The 16,722-nt window shown below is 42.3% G+C and overlaps 1 protein-coding gene across 1 annotated transcript in view; it reads left to right on the top strand.

Annotated features, from left to right (window-relative positions):
• The window catches only part of syne1a (spectrin repeat containing, nuclear envelope 1a), a 113,515-nt gene that overhangs the window by 36,433 nt on the left and 60,360 nt on the right, over positions 1-16,722 (top strand). The window contains 13 exon segments of the mRNA XM_029425845.1: positions 2,478-2,547; positions 2,549-2,656; positions 5,025-5,207; positions 5,649-5,792; positions 7,131-7,286; positions 8,218-8,382; positions 8,712-8,884; positions 9,085-9,238; positions 9,563-9,706; positions 10,083-10,247; positions 10,414-10,731; positions 11,429-11,584; positions 13,162-13,332. Of these exon segments, the coding sequence (XP_029281705.1) occupies positions 2,478-2,547; positions 2,549-2,656; positions 5,025-5,207; positions 5,649-5,792; positions 7,131-7,286; positions 8,218-8,382; positions 8,712-8,884; positions 9,085-9,238; positions 9,563-9,706; positions 10,083-10,247; positions 10,414-10,731; positions 11,429-11,584; positions 13,162-13,332 (2,107 nt within the window).

Here is a 16,722-nt window from a genome sequence, read left to right on the forward strand (position 1 = left end):
CACTGCACCAGAACCACAATAGAAAAAGGGCAGAGTTCCCTCCAAAAACACCCCTCGCATGTCTGAGTGGGCAGCGTAACTGCTCAGTTTTAGAAGCTTATTTCTATTAGAGGAGTGTTCCTGTATGTGTGGCCAGCTCGCATACAGAGTTGTTGTAACATGTGTGTCAGCCAGACGAAGACTAAAGGTGAGAGAGAGAACACTAGAGCCACCAGTTGCTATGCAACATTTCACCACCTTCCCTTCACCTTCGCTTGTTCACTGTGTTTGTTTTAGTTTGTGTCCTTCTGTAGTTTCATTTTATGCAAGGCTGAGTATAATTTGAGGGAAATCTGATACATTTGGAGGGTTTTTTTTTCTCCATGCGCTCTAATTGCCTGCTTTTGAGCCCACAAGTGAGTCTGTGTTCATTTAGCGCTTGTTGGTGAACACACCATGCAATGTCTATTCCAGAGAACAGCAGGGCATACAAAGGAACATGCGTGCATTCAATCATACATATTCAACACATGCATACAGAAGTATATACGTCTACATTAGCACAAATTACCTACTTCATTTGCATGGATGTCATATTAACTTTTGGAAATATTGCAGGGTAGTGGGATAAAGCACTGTGACTAACATTTATTGGCAGACAACCTGAGTGAGGTCAACTTGTTGGAGATGCTTTGGCGGGTAATTGGCTTTGGCTGCTGATTGGCAAAAAGCAGCACTCTTCCTCATTCACTGGGCTTTTTAGTCTGTAATAGACTTGGCCTGTGTGCTCTTTGCACACCTGGAAAAGGCAGTTACTCTCCAGTCCTCTCTTCATAGGCACATGCCAGATTTTGTCTGTCACAGCAGAAAAAAGTGCTTCTTCCACTCTCATGCCATCCCCACTGCACTACCCTCTCATGCTCTCATTGCATCATTAAAACTCAAGGGTGTTTGTGTGCACCAGTGTGTGCTTTTTCCTTGTTTTTTCATGCCTCCCTTTGGACAGTAACCTTTGCTTTACCAGCTGTGCACCTTGTTTCTCCCGCTGTAGTTCTTTCTATCACTTCTTCCAGACTCCCCTCTTCACCCAATGCCCAATATGCATGAAACCCAATTACGTCTATATTGTGCAGTTCATTCAGTGTCAATGCAGAGAGTATTGTGCCCTAGACAGCATGTAGCGAGGCGAAATATAAGTATATATTATTATTTATTGTACTGCACAACCCCCCTTTTTTCTTCTTCATATACGTACATACGTTTTGTTTTTGTAATTATTGTTTAACTCAATTGCATATAGTACTTATTTTGAAATATTTCATATATATATATATATATATATATATATATATATATATATATATATATATATATATATATATATATATATATATATATATATAATTTGATTTAGCTGATTTTGCTGAGCTGACATGCTGTCTCTCTCGCACACATTTCATTGTACCGTTGACCCTGTGTTAACTTGCATATGACAAATAAAACTTGAAACTGAAAAGAAAGCGTGTGGAGGTTGAGGAGGTGGATGGGTTGTAACGCATGTGACTTTTCTACAGGAGACAGGAGTTGGCGTCCCATCACAGACCTGCATTTCCTGTTTGCCAATCTTTCCCTAACCTTAACCATGCTGTAGTTGCCATATGCAGTTATTGTAGTGAGAAATTAAAAAACACTGCCATTGAACCTACAATTCTTTGCCATTTAACTTATTTCCAGATTTGGCAAAATCATACAATATCTACTGACTATTGACCTTACAATGTAACTTACAGTATTGCGTTTAATGGTTTTGCTTCCCACCTGTCCTAATTCATTCCTTCTGTCTGAACATCCTTCACTTAGCTTCAAATATCTGGTATTATCAGTCTGGATTGTATCTGTACTCTGTGGTTCCAGCTTTAGACTCTGAAGGATATACAGTATGAACAAAAGAAAAGATTCTGGTCCCTGGTAAAAAAAAAGTTTTAAACCCACAAAAAAAGCCCAAGTATCCCTTCAATATATCATTTTGCTTCATTCTAACCTCTCCCTCACATACTGTGTCCCTGCCATATCCTTTTAATCTCACCATTTTTCATCAATCTGTCAACTCTAGTTTTCTCCGTCTTGTCACCCCTGTGAACTCTTACCCCACTCATATGTTGCCTCTCAACCCCCTCCTACACAGTAGCCCTTACCACCATCCCCCACTCCCTCTTTGCCCCAACGCTCATTCCTTCCACTTCACCCAATTTGTCGTTTCTCCACCTGCCCGTTTCTCACTCCTGCTTATCTCCCAGGCTTCTCTTTCTCCTCCTCCATTACAGCATGTACAATCTGAGCATCTACACATGCGTCCTCTTTGTTTTGATGAGCACGTGGACAGTAGACAGCAAACACTTCCTCTGCTTGTAACCCCTTCCTTTCTTTGTTCACTTCCCAATGAACACTCATTTTTCAACCTGTGAACAACATGTTAAATCTTCTCTCTTGTCCCCCAGTCTCAGTCTTCGTGCATCCAGGGAGTGTCAAAATAAGGAGCGCTTGTTGGAGCAGAGGTTCCGTGCAGCCGTTGAGAGACTTCCAGCAGTGGTTGGTCAACGCCAAAATCAGCACCGCCAAATGCTTTGATGTGCCACAAAGTGTCGCCGAGGCCTCCACCGCTCTGCAGAGGATCCAAGTAAGAGATATCTTTTACTCGGAGTGGACATCTGCTAAATTCTTACTCTGTTCTTAAAATATTGGTGACATAGAATTGTGGCCATGTGCAGTCGTGAACATGCTGTTGTTGTACTGCACAATGCAGATATCACTTGGAAATCACACTTTTGTTCAGCCAGTTAAGCTTTTACTGTTCTTTCCAGTTTTGATTCTCTTTTATTGCTGCTGGAAATATAAAGTGCATCACCTCCTGTTTCCCCAGGACAGACTTACCAGACAGCAAATATACAGATTAAATCACATTTTGTTATTTAGGGATAGAAAGCAGTAGATTTGATATTTATTTGTATGTCACTGAATATTACTTCCAATTCAGCCTTTTGAGAAATACATACATTTTTAATAACTTTGGTTGCACAATAGATAATAACACTCATTCATACTCTCATGTCTAACTGCCACCCAGAACCCAGAATGGCTATATAGTCACACGCTATTGCCCATTAACTAGCTCCAGTGAGGCAGTAATGATTTAGAAGCAAATAGCTGTATAGTGGAGTTAGAGAGGTGTAATGTATTTACTTACATAAACTAGAATTATTAAATTGATTGATTGCCTGTTGAAGAAATTAAATTAACCCTGTTGTTGCAAAAATGTTTGTGTGTTCTGCCGCAGCTGCTTGAGAAGCTTTAAATCCTTATAAGTTTGTCGCCTCTCTAAATCCACAGTTACAAGCTAGTGCTAGCTTATAATTTATTTGTATGGATTGAGCAGGCAAAGCTAAGATTGCTTCTACAAAGGAAATTGCTTTTAAGTGAAATGATGTAATAGTTGAAGAATCAATCCACTTTCAATGGGAGATTGCTCAAGAGGGATGTCTGTATTGACATGCCCACCGTTGAGTGTCCTCTGGTGGGCTTGTTGGAGTGATGGGTCCTGCCGTAGGCTGCATAAGCTGAAAGTTGGCACATATCCAAGAGGGATGAGAGAAAGCTCCACAGCGGGGTCTCTGTGCCATTCTCTTTAAAATATCTGTGTGTCTCTCTTTCTGAGAAGTCTTTGTGTCTTTCTCTGAGACGCTTGCAGTTTTAACAGGCTGGCAGCCTCTTAAGAGAACCCCAGGGCCCTGGCCAAGAGTCAGGTGATGTCGGTTAAGGTGGTCCCCACATCCCTGCACCAGACAGTTAATTACCTCTCAGACACCTGACCACAACATTACCACCAAGGAATTATCAGTATTGCTTTGAGCTAAGCTTAACTAGTAAGACAGTAATTCTACACTCATAAGGCGCAGAACTTGATTTCACTCCAAATTCTCTAATTAAGTGCGTGTAGTACAAGTGGTACTTACGTTATTTAACAGTCACACAAAGAGGCAGTTCAGAATGACAAAAGAGCATTAGGTTACTTTAAGAGATACTTTTACAAAAGTATGTCTAAGAATGGAAGAGCTGTGCAAGAGTATGTGTGAGTGCTCCTTCAGAGGTTTCTAGTGTAGCCTTAAGGAAGAGAGGGAATGTCATAGAGTGTATGGCGGTGAAGGAGAGAGGAATATTGAGGCGGAGCATGTTTTATTTATTATTGACTTGGTGAGGAATGTGGAACAATGTTTCCACATGGCTGACCTACAGGAGGGGCCAGCGTGGGTGGGGCGGGGGCATCCATTGTGTCATGCTTAATTGGTGGTATACAGTTACATTGCCAGGGGGAGTATGGTAGTGTGAAGAAAAATGTGAATGAAGAGAGAGAAAATAAAGAGACAGACAGATAAAGAAGTGTGGCTGTACTCTACTAAATGGTGTGTGTGTGTGTGTGTGTGTGTGTGTGTGTGTGTGTGTGTGTGTGTGTGTGTGTGTGTGTGTGTGTGTGTGTGTGTGTGTGTGTGTGTGTGTGTGTGGGGAGGCTGAAGCTGTAGTGTGTGTGTGTGTGTGTGTGTAAGTGATGTGCTGACTGCACAGATGGTGGAGTGGTCCCTGCTGCGCTACTGTCATCGACTCAGTTCTGAGGGAGGGGGGGTGTGTGTACATTTTCTGTGTGTGGAGTCGGAGGAGCTATGTAAAAACCGACACATTTCCGCCTCACTGTACTGTCCAAATCTGTGATCAAGCCCCACCTTCTGCCCTCTGTATAATTAATGCTTTTGACAGTGTAAAGTGAGATCCTAGGGCACCGGGAAGAGAATCTGTTGGCCATGTAGAGAATGGTTGTAGTTGCCCATCAGCCATTGCATCAGAAGTGGAAGACAAAAACAAGTTAGGGATTGTCATTTTGTTCATTTCTTTTTTCATCCTTTCACTTTCACACCCTCCTCCCTTTGTGTGTGTGTGTGTGTGTGTGTGTGTTAAATAGTCACAGTTCCTTTGTCTTCGTCTGTGTATCCCCACAGGAGTTCTTGAGTGACAGGGAGCATGGCCAGGCCAGGCTGAGTACAGTAGGAGCCAGCGGGGAGCTGCTGATGGCTGTGGTGACCAAAGACCGGGTGGAGGGAATCAAGGCCAAGGTGGCAAATGCCAGAGAGGACTGGATGAGCCTGATGAATAGCCTGCAGCTGAGGGAGGATGCACTCAAGGTAAGTTCAAATTTGCGTTTATTTGGATGCTGCTCTTTTGGCTAACGTCTCCCCTGACAATCTGGATCTCAGAGAGACTATATGTTTAAATAAAGGTTAACTGTACAGTTTGGATGTTTACATTTATACATATCAAATGATGTCCGTTTATTTGTATACGGTTTGTGTCTGTTTTCCTGTTGTCTACCTCTTTACTTAATCTTATTGTATGGTAAAGGGACATATTTGGTGTTATTTGATTTATTGTGAGGATGAAGTGCTTCAGATGGTATCCACATAGAGAGATTTGCATTTGATATGCATCTTAGATCTGATGCCTGAGCCAGAGTATAATAAAAACAATTTAAACATTTTCATAAACTGAGTTTTATTTTGCATAGAGTCCATTTGTATGATAACTTCTCTAGTTGTATTTGACTAAGTTAAATGTCACATTTCCAGAACCTGCAGTCGCAGATGACGGAGTTTGAGGCCAGTGCTGAGCCTCTGCAGGACTGGCTGAACAGCACCGAGGTCAGAGTTCAGGAGAGCAGTGCTCGTCTACACGACCTTCCAGCCAAGAAACAGGAGCTCAGCAAACTACAGGTATTGTGGAGCCCAAAGGCTTACTCCTTACACAGTTACACTTGACTCAACTCTGACTGGGGTTCTTTAACCAGCAGATTTCTGATTCCACACGGTATTTCTCACAGCTGAACATAACAGCTCTCTTAAAATGTCCCCCCCCCTATAATTATGTGGTGACTCATGGGTCCGTCACCTAGTTTTTACAGGGTTTTTTTTATAGCCACCTTAAGCAATATATTTCCATAATGTACGATCCATTTTCTGTTAAATCGCATTATGTCATACTGAGAGTTTTACTGTTCTCTTCTCAGCTGCTATCACTAACGCGCTCCCATCTTCTGTCTTCCCTTTATATAAACCCTGTCATTATTCCATAAATTGAATAGTAAGTAGATTTTTCCGAGGATGCTGAATAGTTGTAGCTCTCCATCAGATATGCATCCCTAAAGTACAATCTCAAATCAGCTGGGAAAAGAGAAGGACCTAATTACATTCGTCGAGCACCACCGGATCAAAATAGAGCAGCGTCTTGACACAATAGTCAGAGGAAAAGTCCAGAAATCTAATTAATTCTCCTTCTGTCACAGCTGAAGCGCTGCGTGGCTAAAAGGCTCTTTTCAAGATGCGATAACAGCCTCTGCCATGTCTGACAGAGACAAAAAAGGAAGAGAGGCACGGAGCGTTGAAAAGATAAAACTGACAATAGAGAAAAAAATATATCAAGCCCATCTCAAAGCTCTGCTCTTATCTTTGTTGCTATTTTTGTATTTACTCGTCGCCCACTGTAGCACTTCTCCTTGCTGCCTTTTGTCTGGCGCTGCAAGCAATTACATTTCTTCCCCCAGCACCTGAAGTACAATACAATACATGCAGGTTTTTAATGTCTGAACCTGTGTTGGCAAAATCCTCTTTACCTTTTCACATACATAGTATTTTATCAGGCTTGTCCTCCTCGTTCTGAACTGTGGTGTCTCACCGAATTACCACATTTCTATAAAAAAATGAACTGAAACTGAAATACCGCTGATGCTGGTTTTTTTATGATGTTCTTTCCTCCTGTCTTCATCCATGTATTTTGATGTGCTGTTGTTGCTCTGTCTGTTCTTGTGACATGTTAACTCAACCTTGTGTCCCTCCTCTCCCACGCCCTTCTCTGTCATCGCTTTCATGTTTTTTTGTAATTTCATTTTCCCCTTGACTCAAAATGTTATGCTGCTTACACACAACCATCCTCTCCAATGTGCTCCATTTCTTCTCCTTCCCAACTGTGCTTACCCACATCCTATTGCTCCTTCATCTTTTTATTTCTCTATTTCCATCTCCATCTCTTCCTCCTCCTGCTTCGCACTGGCCCAGTGTGTACTGGAGGAGATGGCCAGTTGGGAGGCAGAGCTAGGCAGGCTCAGGGAAAGAGCTCATCGTCTCTGGGAGGGACAAGCAGCCGGCAAGGGCTTTGTCCACCGTGTTTCCCAGCTGTCAGCACAGTACCTAGCCCTCAGCAACTTAACCAAGGTAACTCCTACCCTGTTTACTGTATCCGTGCTTATGTCTGAGAAAAGCTTTAGCATGCTGAAATGTGCCTTGCTTGATTTGTGTGCTGCGTGAGCTATAAACTATGGAGCCTTCTGTCCAGCCATGTTTTTTACGGTTGTTCTCTGTTATTTGCTGTGTCATGCATTATTTCCCCGTCACGGTTGCTGTAATCTGCTTGCCTTGGGTAAGATTTTGCAACGAGGAAAGTCTTGGTATCCTCTCTAAATTTCCTGAGCACAATAATCCATTTTTCTCCTCCAAAAGGTCCTCGCCGCTGCAGCCTCATCAACATAAAAAAAGGCCAAGGCTGTGGAGCTTACCTCGTATCCGCTGAAGCACTTCTAAAATGCCAGACCTGAAATGTGTCAGTGCTTGAGAATTTGACCTTTTTTGAAGCTCTCATTAGATTGGTCACACTCTTGTGATTCATTTCATACAGCGTAGAACAAAACATTACACTGACCGCAGAGCGCCATTGTCTTACCTCAGGACAATGAGAGTGCCCCGACGATGATGAATGAGATGTGTGTACTTTAGAGGCTAGCTGGAGCAGCGCTATTTTTAGGTCCTCTTCCCTGCCGGACATGGAAACAGGAATGAAATCATTTAAAATTGTCACTTGTAGATTGTTATTGTAGCTGTCTCCGCTCTACAGATGGTAAAGATTTACGAGTTAAGACTGCAAACAAAATACATTGTGGCGGTGATGTAATGTGGGGGTGGGAAAGTCTCTGGAGATTTCTGTGAGGAAAGACTGTAATCTCAAATGCAAACAGAAATATATGAAGACACTGTTGTTCTGCACGGGAAACAATTGTGTTCTTACTTTTTTTTAACTCAGTACTAACCTGCTTCTCAGAACCATTTATTATCAGAGTGTGTTTACAGTGCTGTGCTCTGATCTCTAAAGGACAAGGCCTCCAGGATTGAGCGTATTGTCGGGGAGCACCGCCTCTTCTCTCAGGGCCTTAAAGAGCTCCAGGATTGGGTGTGTGAAGCCCAGAGGGTCCTCAACACCTGCATCTCCACCACCACTGACAAGAGCGTGTTAGAGGACCGGATGCTACTGCTGGAAGTAAGGAGGGACAAGACGGGGGTGGGAACACACTACAATTGTCAGAGATTGGGCTATTGGTTCATTTTAGACTCAACTTCTCATTGATTAAAGTGGAAATATACAACTTTTCAACTCCCTCCCCGCCTAACGTTTCCAACTGGTGTTATTGTTGCTGCCACTGTCGCAAAGACAACAGATCGCTTTCAGTTTTCCTCAGGCACTTCCTTTATCTGACGGCACTAAAAGGGGCATTGTACTTGAAATATTAAAAAAGTAAACACTACACAAGCTATACTAAGTTAATGACAATTTAAAACAATTACATTTCCGTTCCCCTCTGTCCGCAGGCCTTACTGGCTGCTCGTCAGGAAAGGGAGATCCAGCTAAAGATGCTTCTGACGCGGGGAGAAGCGGTCCAGAGGAACACTTCAGTTGAGGGTGTCCCAGTGATTCGCAAACAGATCCAGGACCTCAAAGACTCATGGGACTCCTTGCTCTCTGCCTCCATTCAGTGTAAAAGGTGGAGATCATGATCAATCATTCTGTCAGTCAGTTGATAAATGGGAACTGGGTGCTGTCTAGTTACACTTGATGGATTTCAGTTGGTTGAAAGGTTACAGGGGCAATTAGATTTAAATGCATGTGTACGCTGTATGTGGTTTTTTGTTTTTGTGTTATGTTTGTTCCCCGTGTCTTAATATAATTATGTTGATGTTACAGCCAGCTGGAGGGCGCTTTGTCGCAATGGACCAGCTACCAGGAGGACGTGGGTCAGTTTGTGCTGTGGATGGACCGGGTCGAGGAGACACTTAGCTGCTCAGACAGACAGTACTCTGAGATGAGAGACAAGACCGCTAACCTTGGAAAGACCAAGGTATCACACTTGCTACTCGCTAATATTGGCTAGCCGTAAAAAGCCAGACTACATTTTGTAAACTTGTTTTTTTGCATTGAGCTTAAACTCCACAAAACATCTGCTACATCCGCAACTGTATGGCCTGTTTCTTGCTCTTTTTTTTGGAGAACTTTAACACTTTGTTTTACAGAGCAGCTGCCATGTGTTTTCCAGTTTTTCTTTTTTCTACACTTCAAAAAATTACCTTTTTTTTATTGAATGCCCTACTCACATTAATACCACAAAGCGTCGCAGTGGAGTTAGATGTACTACACTGAGTTGTGTTTATGTCTTTCATTCCAGCTTCTCTATGAAGAAGTACTGAGTCACAGCAGTCCTTTGGAGACCATTGCCACAAAGGGGTCCAATATGGCTGAACACTACACTACCCAGCAGGAGGTGCAGCAGCTGCAATGTAGATACAACGCCCTCAAAGAAAAGGCCAAGGTATTTAGAGTGCACACAACATACGGGTACATGTTATTTTCCTCTGCAGGCATTTGAATAATAAATGACTTCATGTTGTTTCATAAATCTCAATTATCTTCCCACAAATGACGTGTATGTTGAGCATTTTAGTAACTTCTCTGATAATTATTTGAATTGACTTTCTTGTGTAAAGACAAAGACATTATTTACAGCTTCAGAGTACATTACATACATTTTTGCCGCTCAGATATTATGTAAACATGTATTTCAGTCGTTCGGTTTCAAACAGTTGAAGTCAGTAGTCAGGGAATTAAGATTTGCTATGTCCACTCCTGTGATATTGAATGGTTATACCTCTTCTTTCCAGTAATGTCTCTGAACTGTTGTTTTGCAGAATGCAGTCAGTAAGGCCAAAGGGCTGGTGCTGGTCCATCAGGAATATCAAAGGGGGTTACATGTGTTTGAGGACTGGCTGGAGCAGGAACAGGCCACTCTGGTCTCGTTGTCCCATCCTGAGGGAAACGTGGATACACTAGAGAAGACACTGCAACAGCTACAGGTATTGACATTGTGTAATTGTCACAAATATATGAATATGAGTGTACAAATGTGTAAGGGAAAGAGTCCATCGGTGTGCACACAAGGCCTTGGACACCCCGGACCTTTGGTAAACAACAACTCTTCAATCACACTGTTTCTTTCTTCTTCCCTTTTTGCTCATATAGCTCTTGCAGGAACGCTGCTCAAATGGCCAGTCTTTGCTTTCCTCTGTGCTGACCAGCAGAGAACGAGTAATCCCCTGGGGTATACCTCAGATTGAGGACCGAGCGCTGGACACCGCTCAGCGGGAGTGGGGGGCCTACCAGGGCCGTCTGGAGGAGACTCAGACCCAGCTGAGCTCCACACTGACCAGACTGAGGCAGATGGGCCAAAGGTTCCTTAGCCTGGCCCAGTGGCTGCAGGAGATGGAGAAGATGGTAAACATCCGACGTCATCGGAGGTCAGACAGGCGCACCAAAGAGACTCAGCTGAAGAAACTCAAGGTCAGAGAAAGACAGTGAAAGACATTTCAAGGCCATATAAGATAAGATACACTGTATTATGACAGCAATGTGCACATTTCCATGTCAATTCTGAAGTCTAATTTTCACTTTGACTGCTTTTCCTCATTAAAGGGACAATGAGTAGGATTTTCCATAAAAAACAATGTATAGAGTCATAAAGAAAAAATCCTTGTCACTCATCTCTTATGCCCCACTCGAAATGTGTGTATCTGCAGAGACTCTGCAGCCCATATCCTTCAGCTGTCTTTGATTTAGATTTCTCCTTTTACTGAAGGAAGTGAGTTCCCAGAACATTGCACTCGCTTAGAATCTCTAAAATATCCGGGGCGTTACACTACAGTACATCACTTTTCCTACTTATGCATGCACTCCACTCACAACATGCATTTGAAAGAAAGAAAACAGCAGGGGAGAGAATATTTCCCTACAGGGTCACCTCCCTTTGGAGCAGTGTCAGAATGTCAGACAGTCTTGGTATTCCCCCCCCCCCCGCACACACACGCACACGCACACGCACACGCACACACACACACACACTTGTTTTCCTTTCACGCCTGTTTGACCTTGAATTTCACACCAAAAGAAATCACAATTTACAATTAAATCATGAATATTTTTGACTGGATTTCACCGACATGATGCTAATTCTACATTTCTCTGTGTCCATCCTGAACAGGGGTGTCTTGAGGCAGTGCTTGCACGACAGGGAGAAGTCGATGGCCTCTCCTCTCTGGCCCAGCAGGTTCTGGAGGAAACCTACATCAGTAGTCGTGTCAGCGTTACGGCCACCCAGCTCACTGCCCGCTACCATTCCCTGCTGCTCAACATACAGGTTAGGCACTGTCTTATCCCTGCTGTTAAATTATTCACATGTCATATATCATATATTTACTCTGTTGAGTTACACAGATGCTTCCACTTTTAAAAAACAGAACTATTTTGTCAGCAAATATTCCTTTTTTATTTACAACAAGCATCAGTTCTTCCTAGTACAGCATGTAAAAGTCACTGTGGCCTATGTCATCAGCTGTTATACTTAACCCCTACGTGTATAGTATCCATGCTGAACATTACTATTTTTATTATTACTGTATATCAGGGTTAAAAAGATTCCTCTGGTGGGCAGGAAGGCTGATACTTAATGACCTTCTCCACCTGAAGTTTTTCCTGGAAGAAACCTACCTGTCATTAATAGTTAAGAAAAGCAAAACATAAATCTTTAATGGGCTGGGTATGGGTTTAATCCCTTTTGTGTTACAATGTCTCAATGATGGATGAAGAAAATGTGAAGCTGTGTGTATCGGCATTGGGATCTCTGCTCACAGTGGGCTTCTCACACATGGTTATCTCTCACCATGGAATTTGCTCCAGTGAGAGTTTGGTCTTTGTTGCTGTAACACCCCAGTGAAGTAGCTTTGAGAGTTATGCCTGTGAGCCCCGTCTGTGTTGCTCTCTGTACTCAGATCCAGCCTCTCTATTTGTCTGCTCCTCTTGGGGGGACTAAAGGAAAATCAATGGGGCTCCTCTGGTCTGGGGCTAAGGCTGTAATTAAACGCTACAGAAGGCAATCTCACACTCTGCACCAGGAGTGGAAAAGCATTGCCTTTACTCCATTGATTTTTACACCTTCAGTAACACATCTGAGTTTTTGGGTTGTGTGTGTGTGTGTGTGTGTGTGTGTGTGTCTCCCCCCTCACGCCCTCACTTTGTTTGTCTCTGTTTTCCTACACATTCCCCTCTCAAAATTGACTCAAGCATGCATCTACTTACAGTCATGCCAGTACATACAGACACATTACATCCCTCTCATACCAAGGATGCCTGTAATTATGCTCTGTGAAGAGGGGGCCATATGGGCTTGAGGTGGGAAGCTGTTACTGTCTAGTCAGAAAAGGTGTGCACTCAGCACTATCTGCTAATTGGAGCTTCTCGCCACAGGATTTGCAAGTTGAGTGAATAATGTGTCAAACCTGCAAGAAACCCTCTCCATCCTCATGGTGCTATTGACTCAAAATCTCAGTCAAGTGGATAATGTGTCAAAAACATAAAAACCCTCTTCACCTTGAAGTGAAGCTATTGACATTCTGCAGATAAAGGAGGAGGGGAGAAACGGATATTTTCTGATGTTTTATCAGAGCCCTTTTGGTCCTTGGTGGCCAAGGTTAGACAGCTCACAATCATAAAGAGAGAGATACAAACCATGTTTCCTGAACTGTTTAACCTGACCAAATACAATCTGAAGAGTCTTACAAACAATTCTAACCTCTGAAACAAAGCATTCAAATACTTTTTGAGGGTATAAATCAATTTCTGTTCAATAAATATAAAAGATTTGTTTCGGTATCATCCATTAAAAACATTCTATATTTGTGAAACTTAACTTCTGACCTCTCATCACTCTTTTTCAAGGACATCATCAAGCAGCTTCAGGAGGAGCTGAAGAGCATCGAAGAGGCTGAGAATCTTTGCATATCCTTCACTGACTGGCTCAGCTCCACTCAGAAAAGCTTCACAGCGTTAACTGACAGTTCTGAAGCTCTGGACCGGGTCGCCATGGAGAAGAAGATGAAGAAATTAGAGGTAATGATATATCCAAATCTGTACTGTGCTTAGATGGTTTCACAGTCGTAGTTCTGAAGCTCGATTTGCCAGTGAGGCTTCTGGATACAAGGTGCCGTGCAGCGCTTAATACACCTCCCTGAACAGGTTGCAATAAATCAGCACAGATGTTGGATATTGCCATGGCAAACTGATGAGTTAGCAATACTCCAGTTTGCAGTGGCGAATTTGAGCACAATCTCATATGAGTCAAATATCCAAGCCAGCAAAAATGTCCTTGTGCAATCTTGTTTTCTGCCAAGCAACATACGGTACCTGTTAGAAACATCGGGTGTATGGATTTCTTTGGCAGCTAAAATATGCGTGGCCGGTAAAATATGCATGAAGCTTTCAAAGCATTCAGTGTACCTATAATATTTGGATAGAGCTCTACAAACTCACTGGAGTGGCATAATTTTAACAGTTTGTCTTTGTGCTCTTTCTGTCTAATGGCCAGCGGGTTAGGAAAGTAGCCCAGAACTAACATGCACAGACCGCAATAAAAAAGAAAATCCCCACTATCGTTTGCTTGGCATAGTTCATATCAAGTGTGTAAAGGATTGGATGAGTATGTGTGTATCGATCCGCTCTTTATGAAGACAAAGTGGGTGCCGCTTCAGAGGAAGCGTGGTAGCAGGGAAGAGACCTCCCACGGTGAAGAAGAGGAAGAAGAAGCACCGGTGTCAGGAGCCTGCTGGCATAGACACTGTAATTGATGCAGTGCCTTTACTGCTTCACATCACACACACACACACACACACACACACACACACACACACACACACACACACACACACACACACACACACACGCACACACAAACCCATCCAAAGTAATAACTAACAAGCTGCAGCAAACTCATGAATCTGCTGTGATTTCACACGTGTTTCCACTGCCTTTCTTCTACATCTCATCTCTCTTTGACTTCCTCACACACTCACATATCCAGAAACGCATTTACAGACTCACTACATAGACATTTATACATATACATCATCTGGTGTGGGCTTTGCAGTGATTCCTGTCTGGGATCGATGCTCTGTCTCTGCACAGGGACTGAAGACATGCTGTCACCACATGTGTCCTTCCAGCACTGCAGATTATACGCGAGTGCTCCATCACTTACTCATTCTCCCGGTGTGAGAGCTACATGGCTTTTCAGTGAGCTGTGATGATTATGCATTGGCACAAAGACCAGTAGTCAATAGATGTGTCAAGGGCCATTAGCTGGATTTAGACTCTTTCTGATTCTGAGTTGTAAAAGTCATGCAGTAGCGTTGGCCCCGTTAGCTATGAATGTGTTGTAACTTCATTAAGAGCTCTGAAGTATGGTGATAATGTACCACGGTAAGACATATACATTTCAGAAGGCATCATTTGTCCCCTTGAACTGGGCAATTTAGGTAGTTTTGTGTATTTTAACTTCTAACATTTCTCACATTTGACTATTTCCCTAGACTCTGTCCCCATTCAGTGCATCGTAACCTCATCATTTATTTAATTTTTTATATATTAGTTGTTATATGTTTTGTTTAATACAGTAGTTTCTCCCCTAGAGTGCTTCTACAAAAAATGTATACAAGGCAAGATGTAAAAAGGGCTTTCTCCTTACCCTAATTAAGCCCCACTTGCTGCCTTCCCCTTCCATATTTTTAATTTCACTGGCGTTTCATAAATGTTCAAGGGCATTCTCTCCCAAGATTTCTGCCTGTGCATAATACAATATGCCTCTGTGCTGCAGTTTGTTGCAGTCCATACATTCAAAGCAGAGCGACAATGACAGCAGAACTATGTCCTGTAATGTAACTAACTGCTGCTCGCAGGGTCACCTTAGTAATGTCTCACCTGTGTTAGTAGATAATGTAACTGATGAAGATGGTTGTCAGCGCCACACTAGATGTATTACAGTAGATAATGGAGCCTGAGAAGAAACGGAATCACTAGTGCTCATCATTTACACCCGAGCACAAGTTAGTTGACATGGATAATTGGGGCTGACATGGTAGAAGACATTTTACAGGGCACACCGTGTTCAGGACCTCAATGTTCACCAGACCACTACTGTCTGCTGCTGGATCATAGTATTAGTACTACTTAATGTACTAATGATATAAGATCAAACAGGTTTTCCAGCGTAGGGTTGCAGAGGCTTGGAACATTTCTGGAAAATGTCCAAGGAAAGTTTAGCACAGGAATTTTGGAATCTTTGCACATCTTCAATTTAAAAACATATCTTTTAATAGTGAACTTTAATACACATAACAAATGAATAATTCATTTAAATGACAATCCTCCGCATGCACAGTGCAAGCTCCCATCACATTACTGCCAACACAACTACACTGTCTGAGGCAAAGGACTACATGCTTTTATGTTAAGTTTTAATGATATAGTGAATATGTTTTATATAATAGCAGATAATAGCCTAAAGTACACTGTTTATAACTTGTTCACACATTCTGCCAGTTTTTGCATGTGGGATGTTAACTGAGAAGTTTTAATTAATCTATTTCCATTCATTCTTTATTTCAATTTTTGTTCGCTTTGAAGCCTAAGTTTGCACATGGCTCACATTTTCAGCTAAAATTACCCCTTTCCTAATAATTAACTTGCTAACGAGCTATTCATGGAGTTATTTGGCAAATTAATGGATTATGTCCGTTTATGATATGATATGGTTTTCCATTTTATTCCCATTAATTCCCATATATTTCTGTTAATTCCCATAGAAAGTTTTCACCTTGAATATTCCTGGAATTTTGCAAATCTATTCCAGCTACCGTCAACTTCTAATTTAATCCGAAAACAGATTGCGAGACCAAACTGTGAAGGTTTTGTTAAGTCGAGTCCACTGAATTATCATTTTGTCTTTCCTGGAACAACTAGATGTCAGCACGTTTTCATGTAAACAAAGATCATTCAGAGGGTTTAATGGTTCCTCTTGGATGTAAAATGCACAAAGTCGTGTCACTTAGAAGGATACTTGATGTCAGGTGTGAGATGAGAGCAGATGTTTCGATATGAAGTGAAGGTAATGAGTCATACAGAACTAAATCTACTGCAAATAGCAATTACCGCAGACTCCCTTTTTTAGCTCACATGTTAACCACACATAATTGTATGAAATTGAGATACATTGAATGTCTCCTATTGAGGTCTTAAGGCAGGGACATCATTGACTGGAATTATGAACGTGCCTGGAGCTTCATATTAAACAGACGTGTGTGTGCAGACACAGGTCTTGTTATATTATATTATCTGCTGCAGTAGCTGGAGGTCTGGGGTTGTTCCAGTGTGAAGCTACTCTCTACTCAAGCAATAATAGACTGATGATGAAAGCTAGATGGCGTCCCATCGAGTGGAGGTCTGTGT

This window comes from Cottoperca gobio, chromosome 24, assembly GCF_900634415.1.
Source record: "Cottoperca gobio chromosome 24, fCotGob3.1, whole genome shotgun sequence".
Lineage (NCBI taxonomy): Eukaryota > Metazoa > Chordata > Actinopteri > Perciformes > Bovichtidae > Cottoperca > Cottoperca gobio.